General features: G+C 53.4%; 1 protein-coding gene across 4 annotated transcripts in view; it reads right to left on the reverse strand.

The window, feature by feature from the left end:
* The window catches only part of ZNF423 (zinc finger protein 423), a 343,660-nt gene that overhangs the window by 139,983 nt on the left and 176,466 nt on the right, over positions 1 to 27,211 (reverse strand). For 3 of the 4 annotated variants that reach the window (XM_043898405.1, XM_043898407.1, XM_043898406.1), the window contains one exon: positions 3,324 to 6,538. In XM_043898405.1, the coding sequence (XP_043754340.1) occupies positions 3,324 to 6,538 (3,215 nt within the window). Of the gene's footprint in view, positions 1 to 3,323; positions 6,539 to 19,019; positions 19,041 to 27,211 lie in introns of those variants that run through there. The other variant, XM_043898408.1, reaches the window with a different exon arrangement.

Consider the following 27,211-nt stretch of genomic DNA (forward strand, 5'->3'; position numbering starts at 1 on the left):
GGCTGCCTTCTTGACTCCATGCCCCAGGCCACCCCAGACAGTCTTGACACCCCAGACAGAAAGCTGCCACCTGGACAAGCCCCTGAACCCAGCCATCTGTTGGCCCTGAAGTAAGGTGTAGCAAGTGAGCACCCAGTCTAGCCCCCCACCCTGAGCAGCATGAGGCACTGTGGCGATCTGCTGAGTCGATGAGGGCCGGGGTCTGCCCACAAGGGGCTGGAGCTGGGGCGATGTTGTTATTACCCATAAATAGAGGGGGAGGCGGAAACCTCAGTGCTTCACGCTCCAGCCGACAGCAGCCTCGGCCCCACGGGAACCCAGTCCTCAGAGAGCCGGTTGCTATGGATACACTCCCGAGGGTCCCAGCCTGCCAGCCCCCAAGCCCCCGTGCAGCCCCCAGAGTCTGCTCTCACATGCGTGAGTCCTGGGGGAGAGAGGGGTGGGCAAGCAGACAGCTGGGCCCCTGCCCCCAGGCGTGCCCAGGCAGGGGGCAAGGCCCCAGAGGCTGTGCCTCTGCTGGGGAGGTGCCCGGGCTTTGTCTAGCTCCTTCTGCAAATGGCCCATCTGCCCAGGCCTCTGGACGTGAATGTCAGCTCCCTCCTCTCTCACAAGCCAGGGACAGGGGCAGAAAGCCTGGCCAGGCTCCCTGTAAACAAGCCCCCTCAGGTTTGAATCCTGCACTGCTCCCACAGCCGCCCACCCCTGGGTGTGTGGCTCCACCTTTCCAAGCCTGGGTCCCCTCTTTGCCAAAGCAAAGGTCACAGCAAAGGTCCAGGGTGTTGCCAGGAAAGCAATACAAGAGTGGGTGCTCACACAGTAGGGTGAGCTAGATACCGGATGTAGAGCAGAGACTGGGAAGGAGGAGGCTTCAATATCCAAAGGCTTTGGGGGGGCTAGAGGCAGCCCCATGACCAGCAGAGCATGGGAGAGCACCTGGGAGCAGGACAGGCAGGCGCCCGGCCCTGCCACACTGTCCCGCCATCCGTGCCCCAGGCTGACCACCCCGAACCCCAGCCTTGCAACCAGGATGGGCTCCAGAGGTGCCGGCTGGAGGGCTGGTCAAGAGCTCAGGCTGGGATGCCACACTCTCCCTGGGATCAACCCCCATCTCTGCCTCCTGAAATCAAGGGGCTCACAGCAAACTACCTAATGGTTCCTTGCCTCCTTTTCCTCATCTGGAGAGTGTTACAAGGAATAAATAGATAGAAAGTGCCTGGCACATCCTTATTCCTCAATCAGTGTGCGCTGTGATTATAAACGAGAAAATAATAAGTGATGGTTACTACATGCCCAGCACGTCTTGACTCATTTAATCCCAGGGCAAAACACGGAGGTCAGCACAGGAAACGGTCACAGTATTTGACACTGAGGAGGAATAGGCACCGGCCAGCCAGAGCAGATGCTGGTTAAGAAACAGAACGGCCCCCAGGTCCCTCCCAGGTGATGCTAGCTTTGGAGACAGGCACCATTGAGACTACTATTACCCTCTGGCTTTACCCAGGGGGCGCTAGTGGTAAAGATCTCTTCTGCCAATGCAGGAGACAAGAGAACCGGGTTTGATCCCTGGGTCGGGAAGATTCCCTGGGGGAGGGTATGGCAACCCACGCCACTATTCTTGCCTGGAGAATTCCACAGACAGAGGAGCCTGGTGGGTTACGGTCCATAGGATCGCAAAGAGTCGTACACGACGGAGGCAACTTAGCATGCACTGGCTTACAGGTGAAGACAGAGGCCCAGAGAGGTCAAATCACAGCTGGGTAGGCAGGCCCTCCGCCTCCAGGGCCCAAACTCTCCACAGTCCACCCACACTGGCCAGCCAGCAAGCTGAGGCTGGGCGGGCAGAGCTGGGCAGTGGTAAGTGCACTGCGCTCAGGACCCCTGAAGGGTGACCCAGTGGATCCTTACCTAGAGGCCTCGCCCAGTCAAAAGACCTTGAGAAAGTGATCCATCTCTGACTCTCCCTGGTTGCCAGGCACCCCAGAAATAATGGGTGCTCAGGACAAATTCAATCAATCAACTCTGAAAGGAGCTCTCTGCTCCAGGCAGGCATCTGAGAGGCCTCAGGCCCCAGGTGAAAGCATGGCCCTGTTCTCATTCATATGTCTTTCTCTGCAGCTGGGTGACCTTGGTCAGGCCGTGCAGCTCGCTGGGCAGGAAAGCTGGGCAGGAGACCCTTTAAGGGCCCCACAGCGGATTCTCCCTTCAGCCTCTCCAGCCCTCCTTCTCTCTCACTCTCTCTCCACTACCCCCACCCCCAGCAAAATCCCAGAGTCCCAGGCCCCCGTCTGATCCCACAGTGAACACCTTCACAAACATCCCTATCTTCCAGGGGCACCCGTGGCGGGTGGCCCTTCCCCAAAGCCTGCCTCCCTGCCAGCAGTGCCGGCAGTGGCCCTCGAGGGACAGGTGCCCCCAAGATCGGCTTGGCACCTCCTTGGTCTGGAAACAGATAACACAGACTTGATGGGAGTCCCCAGGCCTGATCTGTCTGACACCAGGGGCCACACAGTCTCCAGCAGGTGCCCCACAGTCAGCATTCCCAGGGCCCACATGGACCCTCTAGTAGCTCAGACTTCCCCTGCCTCACTGAAACCCACTGGTTATAGGCATGTGGCTCCCCTGGGTCTAGCAGCCCCAGTGCAGGGTCTGTTTCTGGCTCTGCTTGGCTGCCAGACATTCCCAAAATAAAAGGTGCTCAGAACAAATGTGATCGATCAATCAGTAACTGGAAACATTCCGAGGGCTTCCATGTACCAGCTCTAATGATAGTGTTGATGATAATAGTACCAGTTGATGATTACTAGCTAGCATGACGGGGCCCTAACTGACAAGTCCCAAGTCCTTTATGTGTATGTTACCTTTACAAATTGTCAAAGGATTCCTAAATCTAAAGCCCAAAGAACAGAGTGACTTGCCCAAGAAGACCCAGTAAGTCTACCCCCTGATCAAAGACCGAGATGACCTGACCTCCAACACTGACAGAGCACTCACTGTATCAACCCTTCACCTACACTATGCCACGGGTCCCTCACAACAATTCTATGACGTCGCGACAATTATTATTCCCATTTTACAGATGAGCACTTGGCAAATGAGACCCAGGGTGATACATGCCACGTCCCGCTGGAAGGGAGATGGCATACACGGGGATTTGAACTCAGAATCTACTGCGATCATCAGATGTGCTTAACCGCTGGAGGAGGGCCCTGCTTCTCCAGTCAGCGACTAGAAGGGAAACGCAGAACCTGGCAAGCGGCCTCTTGTGGGCATGCGCGGAGCTCCAGGGAGCGAGGATGGGGCAGGCTGGGGCAGGCTGCACTTACCCGGGGCACTGGCGACGTCTGGGCGCCTTTCCGGGGCCCACTGGTCTCCGGGGTGAGGTCACGGTGGTCCACCTGCATGTGGCTCTCCAGGTCCTCCGCGCTCTCAAACTTGACGCTGCACTCGGGGCAGCGGAGGCCGGCGCAGGGCCGGTCGGCAGGCTCGGGCGGGGCCAGGCCGCCCACCTGTCCGTTGGAGCTGCGGGCCATGCAGCCGGCGCAGAGGCCGTAGGGCAGCCCGTTGACGTCGAGCTTCACCAGGTCCTGCTTGCTGCGGAACTCTTTGAGGCACAGGGCACATTTGTAGAGCTTCTGCAGCCCCTGGCCGTTGGGGGAGGACGCGGCCGAGCTGCCCGCCAGCTTCTGCATGTGGAAGGTGCCGTGGATCTTGAGCTCCAGCGTGGAGGTGACCGTCTGCATGCAGACCACGCAGCGGAAGCCCGTGAGAGAGTTGCGCAGGTCGGGGTGCATCTGGCAATGCTCGATGAACTCCTCCTCGCTCTGCAGGGGCATCTTGCAGATGCGGCAGGTGCCCGTGTCCAGGCTCTTGCTGTGGGTCACCTTGTGCTCGGTGAGCGTCAGCAGCGAGGGGAAACGCTCGCCGCAGATGGGGCACATGTAGTGCTTGGCGGGGCCCCGGTGGGTCTGCAGGTGCTCCCGGAGCCCGTTCTCCGAGAAGAAAGTCCGCGAGCACACGTTGCACTTGTGGCTGCCCTTGATGAACTCGGCCTTCTTCCGCGAGCCGTCGTCCTCGCCCGGCCGGATGTTGTGGTCCCGCAGCCGGTGGTTTTGCAGTAGCACCTCCATGGTGTAGGCCGCCCCGCAGATGTCGCAGCCGTACATGGGCTCCGACGCGTCCACGTCGTCCTCGCTCGCCTCGTGGCTGTTGGGCGCCTCCGGGTTCTTCAGCAGCACGCCCGGCAGGTCGGCCGGCTCGGCCTTCTTGGCGGCGGCCGGGGGCACCCCGTTGGCCGTGCCGTTCTCGGCCGCCGCATCGAACACGCAGTGCTTCTCCCGCAGGTGCTTCTCCAGCAGGATGATGGCGTGGAAGGCCTTGCTGCAGAACTTGCAGTTGTACTTCTTGCTGTGCGTGGTGATGTGGCATTGCAGCTCCACCTCGGTGCTGAAGGTCTCCCCGCAGAAGATGCACTTGTGGGCCCTGGCCGGGTTGCCCAGGTGGCTGTGCTTGACGTGCACCTGCAGGTCGGCCTCCTTGCGGAAGTCCCAGTTGCAGGCCGTGCAGCGGAACATCTTCTTCTCGTTGCTGTGCTTCACCGCCAGATGCACCTGGATGGACACCTTGGAGTCGAAGACCTCCTGACACAGGGTGCAGTGATAGAGCACGAAGGTGTGCATGTCCAGCAGGTGCTTCTGCAGGTCGTCCACCGAGGAGAACTGCTTGTCGCAGCTCTCGCACACGTAGTGGGTGGACGTGGTCATGTAGTGCACGGTCAGGTGCTGCAGCAGGGACTCCTGCGAGTCGAAGTCCTCCTTGCACTGGGGGCACGCCTGCTTCCGCAGCAGCAGCTCCAGGTGCAGCTTCAGGTGGGTCTGGAAGCTCTCGAAGTTGGAGAACTTGAGGTCGCACTGGTTGCACGGGTACTCGCCGTTGGAGATGGAGTTGGCGCTCGCCGAGAGCCGCTGCCGCTTCGGGGAAGACACCTCCACGTCCGACGAGACCGGGCTCTGCTCCGCCTTGGACTTCTTACTGTGGGCCAGCGGGATGTTCTTGTGGTTCTCTTTGATGTGCTTGGTGAGCTTCAGGATGGAGCCGAAGATGGGCGAGTTGGTGCAGTAGGGGCAGGAGTAGACCTCCATGAAGGACTGCGTGGGCTGCACGACCGGGGACTCCAGCTTGGCGCTGCCCACGCTGCAGTGGGCCTGCTGGATGTGCTCCGTGAGGGAGGACTCGGTCAGGAAGCCCATAGAGCACTGGTTGCAAAAGAAGGCGTTGTTGCCATCGGGAGGGTTGGCGTTGGGACCGCAGTGAGAGACCCGGATGTGCTCCTGCAGGCTGTTGATGTCGGCGAACATCTCGGGGCAGTAGTTGCAGTGGAAGGCAGAGATGCTGCCGAACTGCATCACGGGGTATGCGTGGTTCTTGTGCAGCTTGCGGACGTGCTCGTTGAGGTTGTAGAGGGTAGGCATGGAGTCCAGGCAGATCTGACACGTGTGGCTCTGCTGCGGCTTATCCGCGTGGATGGTCTTCAGGTGGATCTCCAGCACGGCCAGGCTGTTGAAGTCCCGCTTGGAGCAGTAGGGGCAGCTGTAGACCACCTTGGACCAGCCCTGCCCATCATCCCGCATCTTCTTCTGGCCCCGCAGCGGCTTCAAGGTGGAGTCCGGGGTGGAGCCTCGCTCCACGGAGGCGCTGGAGTCCGGCGTGGCGCTGCTCATAGAGGCCACGCTGCCCAGCACAGGGTCGGGGCTGACGCTATGGTTGCTGGAATCGGGCTGCCGGTGGCTGTCCAGGTGGCAGTAGACGCCCTCCACGGAGGAGAACTGCTCGGGGCACATGGGGCACTTGTGTTTCTGGTTGGCGTGGGCTTGGTGGATGTGGGCGAGCAGCGCGTTCTCATCGACGAAGACCTCAGGGCAGTGGATGCACTGCAGGTCGGCCTTCTCGGAGAGCTGGGGGTGGCGGGTGAGCACGTGCTTCTCCAGCTCCTCCGTCTGGCTGAAGGTGTCCTCGCAGTAGTCACACATGAAGTCGTCCTTCTTGGCCTCCTTCTCCGACTTGGCCAGGTGCTCCTTGTTCTTCTTGTGGGCCTGCATGTGGCTCTGCAGCGAGCTGGTGGAGGAGAAGCCGCGCTTGCAGACGGTGCACTTGAAGGGCTTGCTGGAGCTGTGGGTCTTCAGGTGGATCTTGAGGTGGTCGCTGCGGGAGAAGGCCGCCTCGCACTCGTGACAGTGGTACTTCTTGTCACCCGTGTGCAGCTTGATGTGCCGGTCGCGGCTCCTCTTGTGCTTGAAGAGGCGGCTGCAGTAGGTACACTTGAAAGGCAGCTTGTCGCTGTGGATCTGCTCGTGCCTCTTCAAGTAGCTCAGGCGGATGAAGGACTTGTCGCAGAACTGGCAAGGGTACGGCAGGCCCGTGCCCCCTTCCTCCTCACCCAGGCCCAGGTCACACCCATCTCCTATCATCTGCGTGGGTGACGCAACATCCTTGCTGGAGGGAGACGAGGCCACCCAGGAGAGTTGTGGGTCGTCGTCACCATCTGCAGGGGGGGGTGGGGAGGCAGAAAGGAGATTAGAGGCAATTCCCAGGGCCGCGAGAAACAAGGACGGAGCCAGCTTTTCGACAGCTCGCGGGCTGAGGCTGTGCAGCTGGCCAACTGCTACGGGGGAGTGGGAGGAAGGAGTCCGGGGGAGCCGGAAGCGTGTGGACATGCGGGCCTTCCAATCTGCCGAGGGGGTGGCAGAGGGGCGGCAGAATTCGGAGGGGAGGTGCCTTGCCCCTCAGCAACACCTGCCTGGGTCTTGCTGGATGTGGTACCCACCCCGCAACAGGAGCTGAGGTCTCAGCCACTTCCCTAACCGGGGGGGTGGGGGGGTGGCTGGGAAAAAATTCACCAGACATGACCTCACAGACCATCAGGCCAAAAGGAGGTAAGTCCCATCACCTGATCAAGACATGGGGCTTGACTCCCCACTATAGCCTGTAGCCTGGGTGGGAAATCCCACTGGGTGCAATGGGCGTGGGCAAAACTTTACAAGAAAATAAAATGCATTTTTAATGAATTCAACCATGCTACATTCCATGGGGAAGGGGGACTGAAGTTGGGACTGCTGCTTCAGGTGCACATGGATATAAGAGGCAGAAGGACCTCAGGCCCAAGGGAACAAGCAGGAGTAGGGGACTTGGGAAGGAGCCGAGGGGCTCCCAGCTCAAACCATCCCAAGGACGGTGGTCTTCTTTGTCCCCCTCCACCCCTGCATTTTCCCCACGTCCACTCAGAACCCCGGGAGATGGCCCGAAGGAGCAGTGATCAGAGGTGGGGCCAGGACCCAGATGGCCTCAGAGCTCAGCGCCTCATGGGCCCTTAAATCCACTCAGGTGGGGGTGGGGAGTGGGGCTTTGCACAAACAACCAGCATGGCCCACCTTCCCCAGGGACAGGGGCCACCCCCCACCCCCAAGGGCCCCCACCCCCTGCCTTGGCCGGCCAGGCCAGCCTCAGAGGAAAACTAAACCAACTGGGGGTTGGCCGTTTCTGGACACTGGACCCAGCAACTTAAACCAGTGAAGTTTCCTGAGACGCGGCAGGGATTGAACCAAAGCAGCCTGAGCAGGGAGTGAGTTCCATGGCTCAGGTTTCGTGTTGGGTGGATTTAAGACTTAATAATGAATGAAAGGGACTGCAGGCTGCTAGGGACAGGAGAGACAAATGAAAGCTCAGATTCGGCTGCACTGACCTTGCTCTTATAACCCCGAGGAAATAGACCACTGTCCCGCCTCTCCGGCCCCCAGCCAGCCTGGTTGAGTCTTCAGAAAAGCCCTCACAGATGTAACCCAGAAATTCTTGGCTAGAGGCAGCCCAGATCTTCTAGAAGGGAAAGGCAGGGGACCTCACTCCCAGGCTGGGCAAACACCACTCACACGCCTGCACACATAAACACACTCACGCACACATACAACTCATATAGCACTCCTGCAACTCACATGTGAACTCCAACACACACACACTCACACACAGTCATACACACCATCACAAACACACAATCACACGGTCACGTACTCTCTCTCTCATACGCACACACCTCCATTCCTACATTATCACATCCACGTACACACACAGGCTTGGACATATACACACACTCACCTGCAGACACAAGCACACACACCATCATGGAGGCGCGTGGCTCAGACCAGGGGCCCTGCACCCGCAGGCTCTCACAACTGCCAATCCCAAGACTTGAAAAGACAACAAGGCCTGCTGGAGGGTCTTCCAGGGCCCCTCAGAGCTGGCTCGGAGCCTGCTCCTAGGTCCCACCCCCACCCTCGTGCCCGCCTGGGCCCTTGGCCCTGACCCCGTGAAGATGTGCCTGACCCCAGCTGGCACGGCTGGCAGAGCTCTGCCTAGAAGGATGCTGCTCTCCAGAGCCCCGATCTGTCTGCAGTCTCCCCGCCCCCAAAGCCCAGTCACCCAGCCCAGTATGGGGTGCCTCCCAGAGTGAGGGCACCCACTCCCCTGGGGGCCTCATGTTATGGGGCCTTCAGACGGGAAGGACCCAGCGCTGCCGGCTCCCTGGATTAGATGTGGCAGGAGGTGCCCCAGCCCCTGCCTGCTAATTCCTGGCTCTTGCCAGCTGGCTTCTCAGGGTGCAGACAAAGGGACCCAAGGGAGGAGATGGCTGGAGCTGGGGCAGCTGGGGAGACCCGCTCGCCCCCACCCCAGGCTGGGCTCCACTGACTTTTTATTATTTTGATGTCTCAGCTCAGACTCGTGCAAACTGCCATGGAGCCTTTCCAATGTGCATCACTAAGGGCTGTCTCCAGCACAGAGGAGGTGGGGACCAGGGCCCCTCCCACTGGACAGACGAGGAAACTGAGGCACAGCCATGTGAGGCCCCCCCCAGGGAAGAACAGCGCCAGGCCTGCCCACTGTCAGGCCCCTTGACACAGGCCAATCGTGCAAGACACCTGCGTAGGTGAGACGGAGAGGGGGGCCCCATGACAAGCTCCCAAGCAGTCACGGTCTGACTCTTCTTTGAGCCCCAACAGGGCCACCGGGATGGCCCACCGCCTGCACTGTGGGGAGCGGCCCCCGAGGCCCAGGAGCTGTCAAAGCTGGCTGACAAGTGGAGGATCCGGGCTCAAAAGCCAGCTGGTTCATGGGTGCAAGGAAGACACCTGACCCGAAAGACCAAGCCTGCACACGTCTTTCATTCACTGTGCCCAAGGATGAACCCTGCTCCTGCGTTCACGGGTCACCCCACGAGCACGCCCCTAAACTCTAAGTCAGCTCACACATCTGAAACAGAGCTGCGCCATGAGGGGTGGATGAGAAAATTTAATGTGAAGAAGCACTCATTCCATTCACATGAACTGTCCAGACCAGGCCCATCTGTAGAGACAGAAAGCAGATTAGTGATTGCCTGAGGCCAGAGGAGGGAGCAGGGACTGACTGCAAATGGGCAAGAGGCGTCCTTCAGAGATCATGGAAATGCCTGCGAGCTGGACTGCGGTGAGGGCTGCATAGCTCTGTGAATTTACTAAACGTCACTGAACTGCTCACTTAAAACAAGGGAGTGTTAGGGTATGCAAATTATACTTCAATAAAGCTGATAAACAAAAGCGCTATTTGGCCAATAATCATAATTAGCACTAATGAGTACCACTAGTGCTAATAAAATTAGCAGCTACATTTAGTGAGCATGTCCCGAGTGCCAGCACTGAGCTAAGTGCTTCTATTACCGCAATTAATACTCTCCTTTCATCCTCCCATCGGTAACATCCCATTTTTGAGATGAGGATGCTGAGACTCAGAGAGGTGAGTAACTTGCCTTCAGTCACACAGCCGGAGGCCCCAGCGGTGTGTGGCCAGGATCTCGGGGTCTACTCTCCCCAGCACCCCCTCATCCACCCAGTCTTTGGGAACGAGGGTCAACCTGCCCGGGCACCACAGCCCCCTGAGGTTCATCACAGAGCTGCCCGGCTGGCTTTATTTTTCTGTAAACAAGTCTCAAAACTACAGCAAAGCACATTATTTTGGGAGCAACAAACTGAGCAACTGCTGAGATTATAATCATCTGAATTGAAATAAGGCTCCTTAAACTGAAAAGGCCCAATCAGGGGAAATGGGCATGTTGACAAATAAAAGACCCAACTCAGATTGCCCTGTTCAAAGCCTTTCACTCTCATAACATTTAACCTTGGCTGCTGCCATCCGTCCCATCCCTCCAGATGCATTTTGTGTGAGGGGCACTTAGCTTACTGTTCTAGGAGCAGGCTGGAGAGAGGACCAGGGCCAGCGCACTCAGGGTGGATGCGCAGGGGAGGGGTCGGCAGAAGGGGGGTCCTTACAGCAACCATGCTCCCGTCATGCTGTTAGTCATCTCACAAATGAAACCATTGCAGCACACGCCCTTGGGCAGACTGCAGAAGGGGAAGGGGGGCAGAAACAGGGTGAAGGCAATCCCGAGATCCCCTTCAACTTGAACGTTTCAGAACTCAGGGAGAAGGCAGATTCAAGGAAAGACCAGCTGTCCCAGCCACGTTTTTATTCCCAATTTGATAAATTCTACTATGTGCCAGGCGTTCTTTTAACTCATTCAGTCCTCTCAATAGCCCAATGAGATAGGCACTACTCTTATTATTTCCCTGCTCATGTGAGAAAACTGAAGCACAGAGAGGCTGAGTAACTTACCTAAAGCCACACAGCTTGCAGGCAGGAGAGCCAGGATTCAAACCTAGTTAGTTGGTTCTGAGCCGGTGCTTTCACCCACCAGGCTGTGTGTGTGTGTGCTCAGTCACTCAGTTGTGTCCGACTCTTTGATCCACCATGCTACTCTGCTTCTATCTTTTGGGAGAGGGTATGGTCACAGCAGAAGATCAAGAGGGAAACCCAGTGACTAATATCAGATCCTCGGCTTCCCCTTTTCACCTAGAGTAAGTACAGCTAAAGAAACAGAACAAAATGAGTATAAAAATCACTTTCAAAAAGGAAATTGCAGTCATTTAAAAATGACTAATCCTCAAAAAGGGCTGATAGGAAATGGGTTATATGGGTCTTCTGCTGTCGGCTGCAGGAAGAGAACAAAAATAAGCATAAAAGTGGGGAGAAACTTCGATAAAAACTCAATTAGGTAGTAAAAAGAACATTAACTGGGCTTCAGGATATATCAGCGGAAGAAAGAGTCAGGTGACCCCAAGCTCACGTGGCCACACTGGGTCAATTCTGCGGGCTGAGTCTGCAGCCTTGACAGCACAGCCTCAGATGCACCTTGACCGGGTGGAGTCAAGTGGCCGCCACCCAGGATGGCTGGGACCCTCAGCTCCATGCTCCTCCTGGCACAGAGAATCAAGGTCGGAGCTGCAGAGGAAGTCCGAGATGCCGGGGGAGAGTAGCCAGCCCTTGAGAGTTTGCAGAAAGGGCCCTTCCTGCAGCGAGGGGCACAGGCTAGGGAGGTGGGGGGAGCCATCCCTCACTGAAGCTCTGCACGAGAAATAGATGGCTCTGAAAGGAACACTGGAGGGGTTGCTGCCGTGGGCGGGAAGGTGGAAACAGCTGATGCCCAGGCAGCTTCCAGGTTTCTAGGACATTCCTGGAATGGGCAGGTCCGTTCAGGTGAATAAAAATGACCGCCAGGCTCCAGAGCGGACAAAAGCTGAGCGGCCCCGGCAGTGAAGTTTCCACCAGGTCCACCAGTACCTCCAGCACGGGGGACTGTGCTGGGGGCTGAGAGCCCTGGACGCTGCCCCGCGGACAGTCCAGGCTGCACACAGCAGGTGGATCGGTGCCTGTGGGAGACGCACTGGGGCAGAGGAGAGAACACTGGACATAGAGTCCAGCGAGAGACCTGGGACAAGAGTGCCTGCCCTTCTCCTTACCTCTTACCAGGTGGCAAAGCTGGCCACCCATCCCTGAACACTCCTTGACTCAATTACATGCACACACATAGAATCAACATCAGCGCAAGGGGGAGGGGAGGCAAGAGGAAGTGAATGGGTCATCGCTCATCTTATCCACAGATGGGGAAACAGAGGCCACAAGGCGGGAGCAGACAGAGTCAGGACTAAACTCACAAAAACCACTGCAGTCACTGCTCATGGAACATTGTGTATAAACCAGATCCTCTGCCAGCATTTTCTCATTTGGTTTTGACAACATCACTTTGAGACAGGAGCTGTTATTACATCTCCTTCTTTATAACTTGCAAACTGAGGCTCCAGGAAGGAAAGAAACTTTCTGAGCACACGGCATTAGCAAGTAGCAAATGGACCACTACCCCCACCCCAAAGCCACTCACTGACCATTAGACTACACTGCCTCTCCAGGCCCAGTTCAGAGCCCGCCCCACTGCAGAAGCTGCTCGGTGCCAAGCACTGTAACTCAAGGAGAGCCACGAAGAGGCCCCACGCTTTACAAGCTCACCTGCCACAAAGATGTGTCCCAAAGTGGGCAAAGTCAGTAGTGGATCACCAGAAGCTGGCTCTGATGCTAAGCACCAATGAATGTGGCTGCCTTCTTTTTTAAAAATATTTATTTGGCTCAGTCAGGTCTTCGTTGCAGCATGTGGGATCTTTAGTTGCATTATGTTGGAGTTAGTTCCCTCACCAGGGGTACAACCTGGGCCCCCAGCATTGGGGGCATGGAGTCTTAGCCACTGGACCACCTGAAGTGGTGCCTGTAGCCACTGAGAGTCCCTGTAGCTGGCCTCTTGCCTCAGTTGGTGGCAGATACAGCAGGATGCTGAAACAGCCTGGGCAAAGCCCCGTCTGGGAGATTGTAGTAGGCAGAATAATGCTGCCCCCTTCCCACAAAATGTGATGTCCTAATCCCCAGAAACTATGAATATGTTACATTATCTGGCAAAGGTGAATTAAGGTTGTAGATAGAATTAAGATCGCTAATTAGATGACCTCCAGATAAAGAGATTATGCTGAATTATCTGGGAGGGCCCAATGTAATGACAAGGGTCCTTAATGCAGAAGAGGAAGGCAAAAGAGGAGGTCAGAGTGATACAACTGTTGGCTTTGAAGATGGAAGGGGGCCACAAGCCAAGGAATGCGGGCAGCCTCTAAAAATGGAAAAAGCATGAAAACAGATTCTCTCCAGAGCCTTCAGAAAGGAACACAGCCCTGCAATTTTAGCCCAGTGAGATCCCTGCCAGACTTCTGACCTACAGAATTGTAAGATAATAATCTGTTCCTGTTTTAAGCCACTAAGTCCATGCTAATTTGCTATAGCAACAATAGGAAGTGAAAACAGACATTGGTACCAGGAGCAGGGGGATGCTGTTACAAACACCAGAGAAGTGCGCAAGTGGCTTTGGGATTGGGCAGTGGGCAGCAACTAGAATTTTCAGGAGTGTGATAGAAAAATGCCTATATTACCTGTAAAAGATTATTCATAGAAATATAGATATTAATGACTCAGAGAAGACTCAGAAGGAAGTAAGGAGTACATTTGAGAAAACCTAAGTCACCATAAGAAATGAATAAATATCATGAACAGACTGATAAGAGAAACATGAGCATAAAAGGGATTGACGGTGAGGGCTTAGAAGATGAGGAACTTGATATTGGAAACTGGAAGAAAGGGATCCTTGTTATATAGTGGCAGGAAGTTTAATGGAATCATGCCCCCCACTTATGTGGAAAGCAGGACTTGTAATGGGTGAAAAATGGATATTTGGCTGAGATTTCCAAACAGCTTATCGAAGGCATGGCCAGTTTCTTCTTGCTGCTAATAGTAGAAAGGAAAGAGAGGGATTGAGAGGAGACTGGTAAGCAAAGAGGAACAAGGAGTTGATGATTTTAGAAGTTCTCAGCTTAACCAGATTGCAAAAGACATTATAATTAAGAGATTCACTATCAGCAAAGCACGCTCTAGAGAAAAGACCGAGAGTGTGACTATACAGTTTGCCTGTATCTCAGAAAAAGCAAAAGGCTGGAGCACTCAGTCACACAAAAGGCTCTTTGAAGAGATTAAGAATGTGATTCACCAGAGAGCATCTAGGAAATTTAAGGGCATTGCCCTGGAACCATCAGAGCAGAAGCCAAAAGTGGAGATGGGATTATCTAGGGGGAAAAAATCTATATAGGGACCTCTTATCCAATGGAATTGATTCCCCATGACATACACAGGAGACCACCAAGTTTCCTGAAAAGTTTACACCAGCAGAAACACTGCCAGCCTGGACCAAAAAGGAGATGAAAGAAGCCTATGGAACCCCCAAATTCTACAGGCAGGAAATAGGCAGCCAGTTACTTGGCTGCAAACATGTGCTACTTTTCATTAAAGAAAAAAAAAAAAAGATAATGCAGAAGGTAAAGCCAGAGTGTAGAACTTTGAGCCTAGAGGGTGAGGCCACGAGCCCAGGGTGGAACCATGAGCATAGTGGATGAGATCACTACTAAACTAGGTTCAGATTCTGGCACTAAATAACCATAGGCAAGTACATCCCCTCTTTGTGCTTTCCTTTTCCCAACACCTGAGAGAATGAACCAGACGAATTGGTCTTCTAAGAGCCTTTGTAGCTCTAAGGGTCTGTGATCAACTAGTGATGGCTTCCCTGGGTACAGCAATGAGGACTGGCGGATAGTAGGTATCCTAGCTCTCTGCTGGCTATCTCCCTGTCTTTCCCTCTGCATGTATTTGTTGAGCCTGCTCTATGTGTCTGGACCTCTAAGGGTTTACAGAAGGTTCCTAGCATTCTTAGGTTTCTCTGCTCTTGACTGCCCAGCCTCTCTGTCAATTAGTTACTATCTCAAGTTTCAACTCTCAACCAATGCTTTGCTACTTTGAAGCACTTTGAAAGAGGAAAGAAAAAAAAAAAAAATCTTTCATGAAAGCAGTCAGTCTTGCATCTAGGTATTTGATTTTCCTAAAGGGACATCTGAAGGTGTGGTGTAAAGGATGGAGGCCCAACCCCTTAGAAATCAGGAGTCCACCCTGGGAAGAAGAGGGATGAGGCAGCTGGAGGGTCTCTGCTCAGAGGTAGGTCAAGGAGCCCCATGGAGGTTACCAGGAACTGACATGGCTCCAACTGAAATCGTGAATTAGAATTATGCTTTTAATAAAAATAACAGCAACTCAGAGTCACCCTTCTCTGCTCCAGGGAGTGCAGAGTGCCTTTGTGGATACGATCTCATCATCCCCAGTAAGGCCAGAGACAGGGAAATTGGGGATCATTCTTTCAGTTTGGATATAAAAAATAAGCAGGTGGGGCAGAAGGGTGGTGGTTTCAGGGGTCAACAGACAGCACTGGGGTGGAGGCTGGGATGCAGAAGTCAGCAACCCCAAACTGAGACGAACCAAGGCATTCTTGCCCTTAAGAGCTGCTTCCCCAGCTGGCCCTAGTGGGTGAAGGGTCGGGTCCTATTCTCTGACCTGCCTCTAAGGGACACTTGGCACATAGCCTTGAAAGCCTGCAGACTGCACGACAGACTGAAAGCCATGGCTCTGCAGGCCTTTTTCTAGCTGTCTCTGGGAGCTGCTGAAACGCCACCTGACAACAAACAACTGCCATCCAGGCCCTTAATAAATCTTCTGGGGAGTCAAAACCATCAGTGTTATTTTCAAGAGACTCAGTCAATATCAGGGACACACCAGCCATTGGGAGACAGCAGAGCCACGGTTTGAGAGTTCAGGCTCACTGAGACTGAGTTGCCACTCATTAGCTGTGTGACCACAGACAAATCACTGCACCTTTCTGAGCCCCTATTTCTTTATCCCTAGGATGGAGACAATAATACTGTCTACCCTGGGACTTCCCTGGTGTTGCAGCAGCTAAGACTCCACATCCCCAATGCAGGAGGCCCAGGTTCGATTCCTGCTCAGAGAACTAAATCCCATATGCAGCAACTAAGAGTTTGAATGTTGCAACTGAAGCTCCCACAACTATGAGATTCCACCTGCAGCAACTAAGACTGAAGACCGTGTGTGCCATAGCTAAGACCCAGCACAGCCAAATAAAAATACATAAGTAATTTAAAAAAAAAATTTACCTTATTTTTTTTAAGTGTCTACCTTAAAAAAATGTGCATATGCTGCTAAGTATTCAATAAATGTTGGCTACAGGACAAGAAGATTACCAGTGTGACTTGTACTACTTTCATTAACTAAATCCCATCAACTGTCTGGCATTTAAAATTTTACACAGCATTTTCACACCCGTTATCCCTCTGACACTAGAGCAGCTTTTCATGGCTGAGGTGGTTATTTCCACATTACAAGTAAGCAGGGTGCCACCCTCCCAGGTACGCTGGAGGGAACCCAGCTTCCCACCCAGCCTGTATCCCTCTTTCACCAAGTATCTGCGTTTACACTGTAAATTGCGTGGTCAACGCCAAGGATGAGAAAATAGAACAGAGAGATTAGATCACATCCCGATGTCACAGAGCAGATGGTAAATGAAAAAGTTGGGACTGGACTCTCAGTCAGCTGGACTGAGAGGAATGATCACCTGAGCAGTGGGGCAGAGACCACTGTGGCTCTCCTCCTGCCAGACAGTCTGGGGACCACCTGGTCATCAGTTATTATGTAAAAATGCCAACAGCTAGAAATCAAGAACTCGAATGTTTTAAAGCACGTCCGTGTTTTCTAAAAGGAGGAGGCAAAGACCTGGAGGCACAGGACCTGAGTCTGGTGCATCCATGACGGATCAGCAATGTGGCTCCCACTTAGAACCAGATGTGCTTCCTCTGCTGTCTGTCCAGACCCACAGGGCTCCCTTCCCCATCTCAAGGCATCCTGGCCCTGAAGGCACCTGTGTTTGTCTGGTGGCTGAGTCTAGCAGCTAGACCTCAGAGCCTCAGATTCCCAGTTCCATCAAGTTAATAAATCTCCCCAGTTTCACAGAAGAAGAAACCAGCCTGTTTTCTCATCTGTAAAATGGGAATAATAACAGTCCCAATTATAGAGGTACTATGCAGATGAAATAAGTGAATATTTGTAACACATTATATAAAAGAAGGGCTTCCCAGGTGGCGCTAGTGGTAAAGAAACTGTCTGCCAATGCAGGAGACATAAGAGATGGAGGTTCCATCCCTGGGTCGGGAAGATCCCCTGGAGAAGGGCATGGCAACCCACTCCAGTATTCTTGCCTGGAGAATCCCATGGACAGAGGAGCTACAGTCCATAAGGTCGCAAAGAGGTGGACACGACTGAAGCGACTTAGCACGTACGCATGCACCCATATATGAGAAATGTTCTATAAAATAAAAATAGTCACTGGCTATTGGCTCCCTCCCAGCTCAACATAAGGTCACAGAGCAGAGAAAGGGACAGAGAGGCAAGCAAGAGAGACAGGCAATGGGGTTTGGATAGCACAAGACAGTGAGAGGTCCCATCTTCCTGAGTTCTGATTAACAACCAGGAAGGTCAAAGTTAAGGACCAGCAGTTACCACCTACAAAAGGTGGTTCTCAAAGCAAAAGACACTCAACCTGAATAGAGGCCCATTGGGTCCCTGCATTTACAATCCTAGGACATCAGAGAGTAAAGAAGCCTTCAACAGCATCCAGCCAATCCTCTCGTCATACAAACACAGAAGCTCAGGCATCAGCAGCCTTGCTGAAACTTGGACCTGGGTCTCCAGGTGCGTGATGGAGGGGATGGGGAATGAGGTCTGACTCCCAGGACACCCCTGCCCCCTTCACCCACTAGGGCCGCCATCCCCAAAGGGTTACTGGACACTCAGGGCAGAAAGGAGACATCCGCCTTTCCCCTTGAAGCCTCTGACCTCACAGAACACACAGCCTGCCCGGCTGCTCCATCCCTTAGACAAATTTACTTAGCACTGATATTGAAAATGCAATTGAGCTTGAGTTTTATTGCAGAAATTAAACAGACCAGGGGGGCAGAAAAAGCCAGCGCTCATCAACTCACCCGAGAGCTGGCGATGATCAAACTAGCTAATGTGGAGTGTCACCATCAACTCCCGCCAGGAAAGGAGGGCCAGATATTCCCCTATCAGGGGCTCCCCAAAGATGGGGTGCTTGCAGCTAGCAGAGGGACTCCAGAAGGCTTTCCCATCAGCCCCCTGGCCGGGGCTCCTTGCACACCCCAACCTCAGCCCACCAGCCTCCCACCGTCACGGGAGCAGAGACAGCACCTCTGAAGTCACCTCCATCAGCCTTTATGGAACAACACTGCCAAGGGCCAGAGCGAAGGGCTCTCTGCTCAACTCAAGAGAAAGCAAAATGCTTTCGGGGTTGAATCACTGTTTTTCTTTACTCCCTTTGGAGATCGGCGGAGCCCACATTCGGCCGTGTTCGTGGACCTGGGACTGGAAACAGCTGCGCTCTAATTACATGTAAAGTGTACCAAAACATCCCTTTTATCACAGACTGGAAATCTGTTAGCATCTGTCTCTCCTTTGTTTCTTCCACAAGATACAAGCTTGTTTCTACATTTTTCTCACCTGTAGCGGTGATTAAAATTCATTATAAATGAAAGGAGTGAACAGAGAAACAAGTTCCTCTGTGTACCGTTCTAAACTCAAATTAGAAACAGCTGTTTGCTAATTCATGCAGCGATGTTTTGTCGTGCTCTGTGAATCAATAATAACTCACCCTATTGCTGCAGAAATTTTTGGATAATCCATACATTTAACTCGGCGTTGGGTTCTCCAGGCAGAATGCAGAGGCAGAAACTCCCAGCTGCCTCTAAGCGGGCATGAGGGGACTCTGGTTTGCTCCCTGGAGATGTCCACACTGCCCCAGCAGACAGCCCCAAACTCGGAGGCTCCCAGGAACTCTCCCCTAGACCGGGCCCTGAAAGGACCAGAAGGAAACCCCGAAACAATCTTCTCATCTCCTCCCCTCTCCCGGAACCAGCAAAAAAAAAATCAACTCTGATTAAACGCAAACCACACACATCCTCCAGCCGCCGGAGGGAACAGCAAAATTAAAAGTCTAATTGGTACCCGGAACAATTTAAAACTATTAAGTATAGGTGAGGCTTTTCTGTAAGAAAATAATCCTTTGATTAGGATTAAGTTTATTTGGATAGCATTCTTCCCGTTCCTACGTTTTAGCTGCAGATGTCAGAGCTAAAGTCTGCAAGTCCTCGAAGCTCCTGAGAAGCATTTGGGCATCTCCTCTGCCAACTTCAGGAAAGAGAGCATGTGACGTCTGGAGTGGAAGCTCTGAAAGGGAGAGGATGTTCTTTACACGTTGTGGGGAAGAAAGTGAGCAACACCTTCAGAAGCCCGTACTGCCACCACGGCATGCCCAGCCTGCTCAGCAAGTGCTCCTCCAAGACACTGCCTCCAGGAAGCCTTCCCTGACTCCCTCTGCCACCATTAGCACCCCTCCCTGACCCTGGGGATACTTCCATGAGGCCACTTTTCACCCTGAATTGCGGCACCTGAGGTCACTGTTATTTTGAGGCTTTGTGGAGCCTGTGTCTCCTGCGTCCTTTCAGGTCTGAGACACAGTCACACTGAGCTAGTTTTTGAACCTCAGGCTAGTATCTCCTCCCACTCCCCACGGCGTAGTCCCACTTTGGAGTCACCAACTGCAAAGCCCTCTGTGAGTGACAGGCATGGTGCCAAGCTCCTCATAAGCTTTACCTCCTTAAATGCCCACCTCCATCCTACATGGTGCCCACCATCATTTTCCTCATTTTCCAGAGCAGACATCTGAGACTCAGACAGGGGAAGGGCCCTGAGTTTCACAGCAGTTAGCAGAAGGAGCCTAGAATGATTCCCTATTTCTCCAGAAAGCCATCAAAATCACCTCCTGTCATCAGAGAGCAGGCCTCACCCAGCCCAGCCTCCGAGCCTTTGTTCAGGCCAAGGTGCTCACCAAAGATGTCCCTCTACCGGCCACCTAAACCAACCTGTCACTCAGCAGCCAGCTCTGCTCACCTCCCAGCATATCCCAGGGGGCAGGGGTAGTGGTCTCCCTCATGGCTATGGTCAGGCACTCATTTCAATGTTCATCTGGGCCTAAGGAGACAGTAGGTCGATGCATCCAGGCGAGGGGATGGGTATGTCTGCCTCGAGCAGCTCATGCTCATCTGTGGGGGTCTAGGGAGCCCTGCCCTGGGGGAAACCAGTGGATTCCAGACAGTTCACTCTTGGGCAGGATCAGGGAAGTCTGAGCAGGGAGGGGGTGCCATGCCGGGAGATGTGCACGCGTGTATGTGCTCAGTCGTGTCTGTCTCTGTGACCCCAAGGACTGTAGCCTGCCAGGCTCCTCTGTCCATGGGATTATCCTGGCAAGAGTACTAGACTGGGGTGCCATTTCCTTGTCCAGAGATGCTGGGAGGCAGGGGCACTCAAACTGGGCTTTGAGGATGGAGGAGGCGCTCCACCAACCTGCGTTCCCCCAAACATGGGCTATGCACCATGGTGAGAACCCATGATGATCTCAGGGGCAGCCTAACACTGATGCACAGTATTCCTGCAACTCCTTTCCAGCCATCAGGCTGAGAAGAAGACCTCCGCTTGGCGCTGTGTCTTTAATTTCTCTCTAATGTTCCAACAAAGAAAGAACAGACCCCAAGGCTCAGGGTTTTCAGAATGCCACAACTTCTGGCAGGAATAACTTGAACATGGGCTTTTCTTTGGGTCTGTTTTCAATTTACTTTTAAGGTTACTGCCTACTTACAGCAAATGATACTGACTTTCCATTTGCAGAATTAAGAGAATGAATTAAAGTATGAAAAGAGGACTTAAAACTACCAGGTACTTCATAGCACCAGTGATACTCAAGTGTTGCAAAAATCATGGCAGAGGGATTCAATAGAATAAAGCCTGGGACACCCAGTATAGAAGTGAGCTTGGAGGGACTTCCAAGCTAACCACTTCCCTGGCGGTCCAGTGGTTAACACTTGACTTTCCAATGCAAGGGGTGCGAGTTCGATCCCTGGTTGGGAAGCTAAGATCCCACATGCCTCGTGGCCAAAAACACAAAACAGAAGCAGTATTGTAACAGATTGAATAAAGACTTTTAAAATGCTCCACATCAAAAAAAAAGAAGAAGAAGAAGAAGACAAAGTAGTGAGTGTGGAAGCTGGAAAACTCAGAAACAGCAGGCTGAAGTCTGCACGGTCACTCCTGGGCTCTGCCCCCAAAGTGATTTTCCAGCCCAGCTGTTCCAGGAAGTAGACACGAGAGACAGTGCCAGGTAGGGCCTGGGAGCCGAGGTTCGGAAACAGCAGTCCTAGGAGCCCGCTGCCACACCCGACCCATTCGGCAGCCTCCCCTGCTCAGGCCTTGCCCCTGGTCCCCAGAGACGGGGCTCAGCTCTATGCTCACAACACTCAGAGCAGGTGCCGGGGGAGGTCACGGGCAGGGCATCTGGGCGGGGCCTTAGCCAGGTTCAGCAGGTCTTGGGGCTCCCCGAAGGAGGGAGGCCCCCGGGGAGAATCAGAGCTCATCCACGCAGGAGCCGCTGCCTCCCCCCAGGTCGGCCTGGGTCCAGGCAGAATGCAGCTAAACCCGCGGGACCAGCCCCAGGCCTCTCCCAGCGGGCTTGACCAGCACCTAGGTTCTGGGGCTGGTTGTAGCCCCAAGCAGCTGGGTGACCTTGAGGACAGCCTTTGGCCTCCAGGCTCTCCTCACCTCATCTATAGAATGCAGCCTGTACCCTGACTTTCTCACTGGAGATGCAGGCAGAGCAAGTGCTTGATGAGGGTAAAGAATGTGAACAAAATGACCAGACTCATATTGTAATTTTCACAAAACCCAGTATCAGAGAAAACCGCATGGAGCCCCTAACCTCAAACTTGAAGCCTCTAACCCAGAGTTTAGAGACACGGAAAAAAACGATTAACAAGTAGATTTCATATTATACATACATGTTATACGTGCCTCCAACACATGGATAATAAATGACATTTATTACGCCCTAGACATTTCCTGAGCGTTTGCCCCATTGCCACACGCTGTCCCGTTTGATATTCACAACCGTCTAATGAGTTAATGCCAGCCCCCACTCTGTAGATGAGGAAACTGAGGCTTACAGAGGTTAATTAGCACGTCCAGGTCTTACGGGTTAGAAATGGCCAAGCTGGGCTTTGAATGTGGGTCACCTGACCTTGCAGTCCATGCTGTTCACCACCCTGAGATGCAGTGTGTGTGAATCACCAGAGGCGAGGGAAGGAAACTGAATGGGTGGCACCTCCTCAGGAGCAAGAACACCCCGCCACCACCATGGAGGCAGCGTCACTGAGAGCCCAGGCGGGGTGCCCACCCAAGAACCCTGGGAGGATGTCAGGGTCAGGTCCTCATTTTCAGCTCAGACACTTCTTGGTGAGGGACACGTTCCCCCAGCTCGGGAGGTCAGATCTCCACGGACAAGGCAGGCACACTGTCTGACCTTAAAGCCCAGATCTGCTGTTTTTCAGCTCAGTCAGATCCCTCCGAGGCCCAGCTTGAGGGTGCCCCTCGCACCTGGAGAACTGAGGAGCCTCCCACAGCAGGAGGGACAGCGGTTCCCCCAAAACACTCACTCTCTCTGCCCCATGACATGCCCCGCAGCAATTCTGCCAGACAGTCACAGTGTGGTCCCACCTCACAGAAGAGGACCCTGGGGATGGGGAGCCAAAGGGGCCTCCGTGGCAGGCGCTCCAGGTGAGAGCATCACAGCCCTCAGCTCGGTTTAACCGCAGCTGCAGTGGATGTTCTGAGCCCCAGAGCCTGAGGCCTCACCTCCAAGGCTCTGCCTCTCTTTAGAAGGGTGGGCAGGAGCTAACGCCCCCCAAAGTCACCCTCAACCACAGAAGGACTGGAGCCTGTGGAGCGTCCTGCACAAACATGAAATTCCCGGCAGAATCGAGCCCAGGGGTCCACAGCCGTGACTTTGACACTCCTCCCCAGTGTTGGCCTTTCCCTCCCCTGCCTCACCCTGCCTGCCCCTCACTCCTTCTTCCTGGAGCACCTACCTCCCCACCACAGAAAAGAAAGTGAAAGTGTCAGTCATCTGCAATCCCATGGACTGTAGCCCGCCAGGCTCCTCTGTCCACAGAATTCTCCAGGCAAGCATACTGGAGTGGGTAACCACTCCCTTCTCCAGGAGATCTTCCCGACTCAGAAATCGAACCTGCGTCTCCCGCATGGCAGGCAGACTGTCTACCATCTGAGCCACCAGGGAAGCCCCAAGAATTTAGTCGCTCAGTTGTGTCTGAGTCTTTGTGACCCCATGGACTATGTAGACTGCTAGGCTCCTCTGTCCATGGAATTCTCCAGGCTGGAATACTGGAATGGGTTGCCATTCCCTTCTCCAGGGGATCTTCCCAACCCAGGATTGAGCTCAGGTCTCCCGCACTGCAGGCAGATTCTTTACCATCTGAGCCATGAGCAAAGCTTACCCTGGACCCAAGTCCTGGCCTCAAGTTCTGCGTTCGGGAAAGTCATCCTCAACGCTTACCTGAGGTGGTGGCACCAGATTCGGAAGTCGAGTCTACCAAGGATTCACTATGCTCACGTCACCTTCCAGACCTTTATCCTATTTATTTACTCACTTTATTATATTACTCAGTGCTCGCTTCGGCAGTGCATATATAATATAATATAATATAAATTATTATATTACTCAACTTTGTCCTTTCACCTGCCACAGGCCTAACAGTGCTACCTACCTGAGTTTAATCCCAAATAGTTATCTTGATGAAATCATGGGTATGATGTTTTGTAAAGTCCATTAAAAGACATACATAATTACCTTTTTCAAAACTGCATGAACTGGGACTTCCCTGGTGGTCCAGTGGTTGAGAATCTGCCTTGCAATGCAGGAGACATGGGTTTGATCCCCAGTCGGGCCACTAAGATACCACATGCCGCAGGGCAACAAAGCCTGTGCGCTGCAACTACTGAGGCATGTGCCGCGCCACAGAAAAGATCTCACATGACCCAACAAAGATCCCACATACCTTGGTGAAGACCCGACACGGTCTAAATAAATACAAATTTTTTTAATTGTACAAACCGTGGGACTTCCCTGGTGGCTCAGTGGTTAAGACACCAAACTTCCAATGCAGGGGTTGCAGGTTTGACCCCTGGTCAGGGAACTAAGATCCTGCATGCTGCATGGCATGGCCAAAAAAAATTTTTTAGTAAAGTAGAAATTGCATGGACCGTCCAGAATTGGGCTGCCAATCCCTCAGAGTGTCTCAGGCATCCACTGTGAGCCCCTGCTCTGGCCTACACTTTAGGCAGGACTGCAGGGCTTGGTGTGTCCCTCGCTCCCCTCCAGGCTTTGAGCTTGTTGGGAACACTGGACCTGTGTACCCAGCACAGTGCTTGGCCAGAAGTGGGCAGAGGAGAAGAGGCGGGCTGGGCCCCATGGCAGGGGAAGAGCCCTAGGATCCCCCCTGAATGTGCCGGGGCCAACAACACAGCCACTGTGCAGGCCCAACTCACCCTTTATACTCATCCAAATCTACGACTCAGCAGAGAAAATTTCAGTTTTCCCTGGATTTTCATGTTTCAGCCTCCAGAAAAATTGCCACTGTGGGCTTTGTTGCCTAGCTGTCAGCCCTCAATGACTGAGGCCGCCCCGGCCCCACCTAGAGAGGGAGGAGATTGGAGCAGCTTGGCAGGCCTGGGGAAGGCGCAGAGGCAGAGGCAGCAGCAAGGGAGGCAGCCACCTGGCCCAGACCACAGTGATGCGGAGGAGCCCTACGTGGCTGAGTTGGCATGACAGGATCCCCCCTGGAGCAGCTGTGGCAAGGGGCAGTCCCCTGACTTGACTTCCAAGTGACAGCAAGGCAATTGATGTCCCAAGCATCACTACTGGGGCGTGTCATCCCCTGGTCTCTTCACGGCATCACTGACCCTTCCCTGGGCACCCCTACCCCTGCCCCCACCTCTGCTGTCTCAGCCTGAATGGCCTCCACCTCCTTATGCTATAACCAGGCTCTCATCTTACCCTGCATTGTGACTGCTGTCCTAAAAAGACTTGAAAATCATCATTAACTGTATTTACTGAGCACTTACTATATGCCAGGCTCATTTTTATTTAATTATATTATTAGGCATAAATGTTTTGCATGTCTTAATCCTTTTAAGCCACACATACTGTTACCAGACACACATTTGACAGATAAGAAACCCGAGACTCACAGGCTGAAATGGACTTTTGGGGGTACCCAGCCACCACCCATTGTGCACACAGGGACACTGAGAACCCTGAGGTCTGAAGGAGGGACTTGCCCCAAGACAGAATCCGGCAGAGCCTGGAGGATGTGACTGCCTGACTCACCGGAAACCCCCCACGCCAACACACACGCCATAGAGGAGACGGGGAAAGCTAATGTAATGTAAAAGGGTAAACCGAGAAAGTCCATCCATTGAAAGTGATGGATCGCCCAGGAGCCTTGGCACTATGAGCCACCCATGGCATCCTGCCCACAGGGTGTCTGGGAAGAGGAGACATTGCCCCCAGCTCAGCATAGCTGAGGGTGACGGTGCTATGCCCACAGCCGGCTGGGGGCCACTGTCCCCAGCAGGGGTAGCTACCATCTCATCTCAGTGCCGGGCACAGAGTAGGTCCTCAACATTTGCTGAATCTTCCATGAGTGAACGATGGACAAATGAACGCTTCAGTCAGGTCATTAGTCAGTGTTGGGTGCAGGGCTATGAACGAGCTATGTATTCCTTTATGCCTCCATTCACATTCCATCTAAACAGCACTTCAGTGGTCCTTGTTCATCTTCTTCCAAGAATGTTATTCTTGGGTTATTCTGTAAGGGTCTCCCTACAGGTACTCTTGGCTTAGAACTGCCTAGAGACAACTCTGAGAAGCCCCAAATTTGTGGATCCCTGGGAGTCCTCACAAGATACCTGCCAATACCTATATGCTGGGTAATTGAACAAATGAGTGACTGAATGAATGAATGAAAGGGTACATTTCAGGTCTTATCCTAGAGGAAGCAATTAGTAACTGGCATGAATGACTGGGTGGATGGAAGGATGCACAAAGGGATGGAAGGATGGATGGATAGAATACTGAAGCCCCAGTGCTTGGTCTAAAGAAGGCCTTCCTATCCATGGCATGAATGAGAGAATGAATGAATGAATGGATGGATGGATGAATGACAAAGCGAATCACAAAGAAGGTGCCAAGAGCCACTCAAGGAAGCCCCCATCAGATGGAGGCCCAGGGGTTGACGGGTAGAGGCTCCAGCTGGGGTTACTGAGCTTGACCACTTGCTTGAACACCTGAGCCCAGAGGGGTGTTCACATATTGTGGCAGAATGCAACTAGTTCAGTCTCCAGTATAGCTCCCATTTGTCAGAGAGGAAGAAAGGACATGTGGGGATGGGAAAGAGGGTGGCAGGGAGAGAGGCAGAGCTCAGTGACCCAGCCTCAGCCTGAGCCTCTGAAAAAACCCACATTCAATTCAAGGAGACACTGGGAGTGGACAGGAGGGGAGAGCTGGAGGTGGGTGGGTATGGGCCTTCTATTTATTCAGACTAGAGCAGAACAAATGAATAGATTTAATAAAATAATGAGCTAAGAGTCCAAGCTCTTAAAGGTACAGCCTCAGCAGTGTGATCTGGAGTGGGCTGAAAGGTTTGCATTTTTGTCTGGTAAAACTAGGCAAGTGAGTATCTTTGCACACAACACACCGGGGATGAGAGAGTGTGTATGTGTGTGTCTCCAAAATTCACCCCAAATCTCCCTACTGACCACCCACAAATGAGCGTGCCCTCCCACGAGGCACACACAGCCAAGTGGCCCCCTTGTACGTTTTTCTGGGAGGAAGTCAAGCCAGCCAAGCACACGCAGCTATCACGCTTTCTTGGCCACCGCTGCCCTGCATTTCTCCTTCCCCTGCCCAAACAGGAACTGATCACTTCCTGTTCATCTTGGGACACTCCTTGCATTCATTCATTCCTTCTCCGGATACTTACTGACATCTACTCCATCCGTGCCAGGCTGTCTCCGAGTGCTGGGACAGCACACACACTGGCCAAGGGAGGCTGGTTCCAGGGGCCTCAGGAGCGTGTCCAGGATGGTTCTCAAGCCAGAGAGCTAGGTTCACAGCCCAGCTCCACCCTGACCAGCTGTGGTGACCTGGGATCTGTTACTGAACCTCTCTAAGCCCCACCAAGGGGGAAAGTAGACAGAGAACACCTTCTGCCTCCTCTGGCTGTGGTGAGGATTAAATCGGATAATCCAGGTTAAGCAACTCTGGCCCAGCGCCGGGCACACGGGAAATAATGCTCGGTGAATGTATCACTGTGTGTCGTTTCCAGATCGGAGGCGG

The sequence above is a fragment of the Cervus elaphus genome, chromosome 4 (genome assembly GCF_910594005.1).
Source record: "Cervus elaphus chromosome 4, mCerEla1.1, whole genome shotgun sequence".
NCBI lineage: Eukaryota > Metazoa > Chordata > Mammalia > Artiodactyla > Cervidae > Cervus > Cervus elaphus.